The sequence below is a fragment of the Dama dama genome, chromosome 27 (assembly GCF_033118175.1).
Source record: "Dama dama isolate Ldn47 chromosome 27, ASM3311817v1, whole genome shotgun sequence".
Classification (NCBI taxonomy): Eukaryota; Metazoa; Chordata; class Mammalia; order Artiodactyla; family Cervidae; genus Dama; species Dama dama.
The window spans coordinates 32,616,145-32,622,144 of NC_083707.1; the positions used below are offsets into that span (position 1 = coordinate 32,616,145).

Consider the following 6,000-nt stretch of genomic DNA (forward strand, 5'->3'; position numbering starts at 1 on the left):
TGGGATTACAGAACTTTTCTTCTCTTCCTACTTCCTTTTCTGTCATCACCCCTCCCCAGCGGCGTCGATGCTGCGCTGATGGTCTCCTCGATTATGTAAAACACTTTCCCTTCATTGGAACAGATATTTTTTCTCATAACCTGTCATTGCATTAAAGTACTTTGGGGACTGTGAGTTGCTGTGTAAAATTGGTGAGATTACCCACTGCTTTGTTCTAGTGTAGTGGTTTCCTCCAGACCTAAAGAGCAGAAAAGTCTTACAAGAGAAGGCGACTCGCGGATGGCCTGGCAGCGTTTTCTCTGCTCTGCTTGTCCCCGTCCCTGTTCTTGCTGCAGGGGTTCACGGCGGGCTCTGTGGTGTGGCTGGTGTGGCTGGCCTGGCGAGGAGCATCAAGCCCCAGGCACCTGCCCTCTCCTCGGGCTTAGCACTTCTCTGGTCTATGTTTCATCTTTCCCACTCACTTCTTGTCTCCCTTTCTGAAAAATGTTGTCTGTGATTTTAAAAATACACCCAATTAGGCAGAGGGCTCCCAAGAAGCAACTTCTTGTTTCTCTTATGGGTGGATCTTCAGTGAAGTCTGGAGACGAACATGCTGTCTTTCTCGCCAACCCAGTAACCTGTGCAGCTCAGACACCCATTCCTGCCTCCAGAAAATGAAATCAGGTCATTCATATTTTCAGTGACTCAAAGTACTGTGGAGGGGAGGGGAACAGTCACATCTCAGGGATCCTCCAAGGTGGTGAGGACAAACCCTTGAGGACTGGATCAGAATCACCTGAGGTTTTTGTTTGTTTTGTTTTCCATGCAAATACGCCACATTTCCGGGCTTCCCAGGTGGCACAGTGGTAAAGAATACACCTGCCAATGCAGGAGACCTAAGAAACCTGGTTTCTATCCCTGGGTTGGAAAGATCCCCTGGAGAAGGACATGGCAACCCATTCCAGTATTATTGCCTGGGAAATTCCATGGACAGAGTAGCCTGGCAGGCTACAGTCCATGGGGTTGCAGAGTCGGACATGACTGAACACACACACACACACACACACACACACACACACACACACACACCCATTTCTCACCTTGAGAATCACTGACAGTGCAGGCTACAGTCCATGGGGTTGCAAAGAGTCGGACATGACTGAACACACACACGCACACACACACACACACACACACACACACACACACACACACACACACACACACACACACACACACCCATACCCATTTCTCACCTTGAGAATCACTGACAGTGGTGAACGCCATGGGGGCTAGGGATGGGGGCTGGGTCTGAGGAACCCTGTTCTCCCCTTCCGCCAACTTGGAAGAAAAAAGAGAAAGACTGACAATGAGTGACCTCAGTGGTATGCAGGTATCTCCACACCGAGAGAACTTTCTGCTGTCACCATCTTTCATGCCAGATTTCCCATTTAGACGTTATTTATATTGCAGCTCCTTATTTTTGTTGAAGCTTGCATTTCATAAGCCCTACCCTTGTCCTTCTCTCTGATGATTTATATTCTTCTCTCTTAATATGCAAAGCATAAATCCTTTATAGTAGCAACTTCAATCTGTTGCAATAAGTGATTCATATGTAGTTGTTCATTTCTTTGCACCTCTGAAGAGACTTGTATAGCTTTGGTTTAGGATGAAAGCATCCAAGAAACAACTGTTGCCAACTATTGTGGCCAATTTGTGTTAGGTTTCTGTTTTGCAGTTTCTCAGTATATATAGATAGAAGAACACTGGAGAGATTGTAACATAGCTTCCTTCATTAACCTCTAAAATTCAATTGAATGTGCAATGTCTGTAGTAAGCACTCAATTTTTTAACATTTTTTTAGTTAGTTATTTGGCTGCACCGCATCTTAGTTGTGGTATGTAGAATCACTAATTGCAGCATGAGGGATCTAGTTTCCTGACCAGGGATCGAGCCCTGGACCCCCTGCATTGGGACTGCCACTGAACTGCCAGGGACATTGCTAAGTATCTTTAAATAATGTTATTAAATGTTTTTTTTTTTTACTTTGATTTTAAAAATCACACATCCTCCTGTCAAAGTTCTACCATTTAAATAGCTATTGTCACAGCTTCTTTTACTTATTTTCTTAATTTTTTAAATAAAAACTTTCTGTAAGATCAGTCTTGACTGTGAGATAGAAAAATGTATGAGAAAGTTTAGACAGATCATTTTGAATAATTGAATGTTTTTATTGTTTATAACCTCTTTAATCATACTTATGTTGATATTTAAGGGGATAGCAATGTTTTCTTAGTCTCATCAGTTTTTTTATTATTATTATCCTTTATGTCTACTTCTGGAGAAAAGTAATTTGCAGAACTATTTATTTAGAATCAATGCAAAGGAAAAAAAGTGAAAGTGACGCCATGGATGGTAACCTGCCAGACTCCTCTGTCCATGGAATTCTGCCTGTGATACAGGAGAACCAGGTTTGATCCCCGGGTCAGGAAGATCCCCTGGAGAAGGGAATGGCTAGTGTTCTTGCCTGGAGAATTTGATGGAACGAGGAGCCTGGCAGGCTATAGTCCATGGGGTTGCAAAGAGTCACACATGACTGAGCAATTAACACTTCATTTTCACTTTTTTCCTTTGTATTGATTCTAAATAAATACTTCTGCAAATTATTTTTCTCCAATAGGCAGACATAAAGGGTCATCAAAATACCGGTGAGACTAAGAAACATTACTATCCCCTTAAGTATCAATGTAATTATGATCAAAGGAGTTATAAACAATAAAAAACATTCAAAGTGCATTGTCTAAACTTTCTCATACATTTTGCTATCTCAGCGTCAAGCCCAATCTTACAGAAATTTTTTTTTATTATCCTTTATGTCTACCTATTAGAGAAAAATAATTTGCACAAATATTTATTTAGAATCAATGCAAAGGAAAAAAAAGAGTTGGCATAAAACTGGTCTGCTCCTGTATGGACTTTTAGGCTAATATTGTTAAAGAAGAATTCCAGCTCATCTTTCACTAAATTAATAAAAATGGTATGTTTTAAATAGAGGTGAGTGAAGTAAAGTCCTCATTATTTGTTGTCCATTTTGTTATAAAATGGACTTAGTTTGAAATAGGGAACAGAAGACCTGGGTCATCTTCACAAGACCCCTGTCATCCTCACTGGTGCTGTCAGCCCCAGCTGGGCAACTCAAAGCAGCCAAGCCTCCGGCCTTTCACCCTCTACTCACTGCGCAGGCATTTGGCTAGTTTCCTGGGGAAATGAAAAGATAACAAAGATCTCGAATACAAAGCCCTCTACTGAAAATTTTCCATAGCTCCTCCTTACCTACAAGACCAAGTCTGAACTCCGTAGCCAGGTACAGAAGGCTTCTTCAGAATCTGGCCCCAAACTTCTCTCTACCTTCATTTCTCATCCACACTCTTGGTTCTGGACACTCGAGAAGATTCCAGCCAATCTGAATGAGCTGCAGGTCCACAAACCTACATTGTGTATTCTTGCTTTGTTGCCCTTACCCACGAGGGTCTTTGGCCTGGAGCACCTGCCCTGCATCCCAAATGCCTCTTCGTGTTTCCAGCCTCAACTAAAATGTCCTAAGCTAGGTCCACTGCCAAGCCTTCCCCAAAGGCCAGGCCAGGTTAGGTGTGTGTGATATTCCTGTGGTCATTTCTAATATAGTCCCACCAAGTGGCTTTTTCATTATGTGCCCATGTGACTTTCTTGAGTCCGTGAGCACTCTGAAGATGTGAAGGCTTGGACCATCCTTCTACTTCCAGTGGCCCTTGCCTAGCTGGTCATTCATTTGGCTGGACCCTCTTTGCCAAGCACTGCAATGCTAGGGTCTGTGGCTGGTGGTAATGCAAGCGTTCAAGAGCTGTTTATGAAGGAATGAATAAGTGGATGAAGACCAGAATTACAGACACAGGGAGAGAGCCAGAACTGCAGATAACCAGAAGACAAGACCTCAGCTGCATATGATACAAGCAGTATTAAGGACAATGGGAAATCAGAGACAGAGAAAGTGGTCTTAGATGGGATGAGCATGGAAGTGGTCATACTTAGGGACAGACCTCAAGATTCTGATCAGAAGGGATGGGGAGAGGGGGTCAACAGCGAGAGGTGGGAAAACATGGCTCAGGGAAGGCACAGTGGGGTCATCTCCAGATGTTTGCTCCAAATGAATGTCCTGTGGGTCTGTGAGCATCCCCCATGCAGGCTACAGGCCCAGATCCGGAGTGTTCACCCCTGGGCCTGCTTGTGGCTATAAGTTGCCCGAAAACCCAGTTCCCGCTCACAATTTGGAACCAGATGTTAGCTCAGAAAGGGGACATGCTGTGTGGATGGAGGGGACACCACCAAATTACCACAAAGACTGCACCTACTGGGGACTGGAGGGGGGCTGGTTTCAGGCTGCTGTGATCTGCTTCTGCACCAGGTGGGGACCCAACCCCAAGCCCACCCCAGGAGAAGAGCTGGAGATGTTTCCTGCCCCGTCGGTCAGGTGTCGGCCAGGCAGCTCTTTTCCATAAAATCTATATTTAGGGATGGATAGGGCCTCTGTTGTTAAGATGTTCACCTTCTAAGCATGAGTAGAACAAAAGCATCTCTAATCAATGGAAATAACGCACAGATAAATCTGTTAAAATAGTGTTACCCTGGTGTTTGAAAAGAGGCGTATGCTGATAAGAAGAGATGGTGGAAGGTGAGGGGGGTCTTTTGGGGAGTGAAGCAGAGTCAGAGAAAGGGAAGACCCCTGGCCCCACCCCACCCCTCCCTCCTGGCTCTCACTGGGGGTGGGGAGAAGCCAGTCCCTACCCCAACCCCAAGCCCCCATTCTTCCAGACCCAGAAACAGTTTTCAGGTCATTGTAAATCAACCAGCATTTGCAGATACTTGGTTTGATGAAAATGTGATCACTTAAGTATTTTTCTCTCCCTCCACCTCCGTTTTCTTTCTCGTTACAGAACCATACGATGACCCAACACAGCAGTTAGTGCAAGCACCGTCTCTCAAGGAGAATGACTTTTGTGGCACAAAAAGGGAACATGTTTTACTCTTTGCACGAAACTTTCATTGTTAATGTATATTATTCAGAAACATTGTATTGTACCATAAAACTTGTATTATCAAAACTGTTGGATGTTCATGTGTTTGAACTTTTGAGCACCGGATAGACCCCCTGTATATAAAGTGTCTCACATGTATTATGTCGTCTGATACTAAAATGGTCTTATAAAGACAGTGGACTTGGGCCCTATTCAGGCAAGATTAAAAAAAAAAAAAAGAATGTGAGCAAAATGGCTTAAGGGAAAGTATTTTCAAGGAAGACAGATTAAAACAACCCGGTTACACGTGAGACTATATATGGACTTCCTTTTGTTAACACTTAAGCCTAGAATTTCTCTTTTTTGGTATATCAACGGTTAAACCCAAGACTATTTTTTATTGCTGAAGATTCTTGCAAAAAACCATGAAGAGATGTTCTCACAGAACCCCACAGCTGGGTAAGGCCCGTATATATATTTGTAAGCCTTGCAATGTGACAGGTAGCATCACTATATATGCAATAGTTGTTATGTAGACTGTCAAAGAATTTTTTTTTTCCTGGATACATTTGAAGCTTTGAGTGTTCAAGGTTTTCCTTAATGATTTCACACAGCCAAATTCTTGAATCAGTTGAACTAACCTGTATGTTACTGTTATTAATGTTTACTCTGCAGTCTGAACCTGGAGATTACTGGAATTGTTTTCCAAGAGGAAATAAATTCAGTTTACCATTAGGTATGAGTGTATGTGTGTGTTTTCTTTTTCTAGTTACTTTGCCATTAAAAAAAAAAAATCTAATTGCACCCCTGGAAGTGAGTTCTTCTCTTGAGAATATCCCAGGCACAACCTCAATCATATTTAACCTTTCCACACTAGGCCAAAAGCGCCTAGGAGGAGATTCATCACATGGCATAGAGAAGGCATCAGACCTAAAGTACTTATTCCTCTCACAGATCCTACCAGGTCACA

At 43.0% G+C, this 6,000-nt stretch overlaps 1 protein-coding gene across 4 annotated transcripts in view; it reads left to right on the forward strand.

Annotated features, from left to right (window-relative positions):
* Positions 1 to 5,765, forward strand: part of ZNF521 (zinc finger protein 521) — a 305,133-nt gene extending 299,368 nt beyond the window's left edge. For all 4 annotated transcript variants that reach the window (XM_061130695.1, XM_061130692.1, XM_061130694.1 and 1 more), the window contains one exon: positions 4,950 to 5,765. In XM_061130695.1, the coding sequence (XP_060986678.1) occupies positions 4,950 to 4,979 (30 nt within the window). In that variant the 3' untranslated portion in view covers positions 4,980 to 5,765. The remainder of the gene's footprint in view (positions 1 to 4,949) is intronic.
* Positions 5,766 to 6,000: the final 235 nt, after the last annotated feature.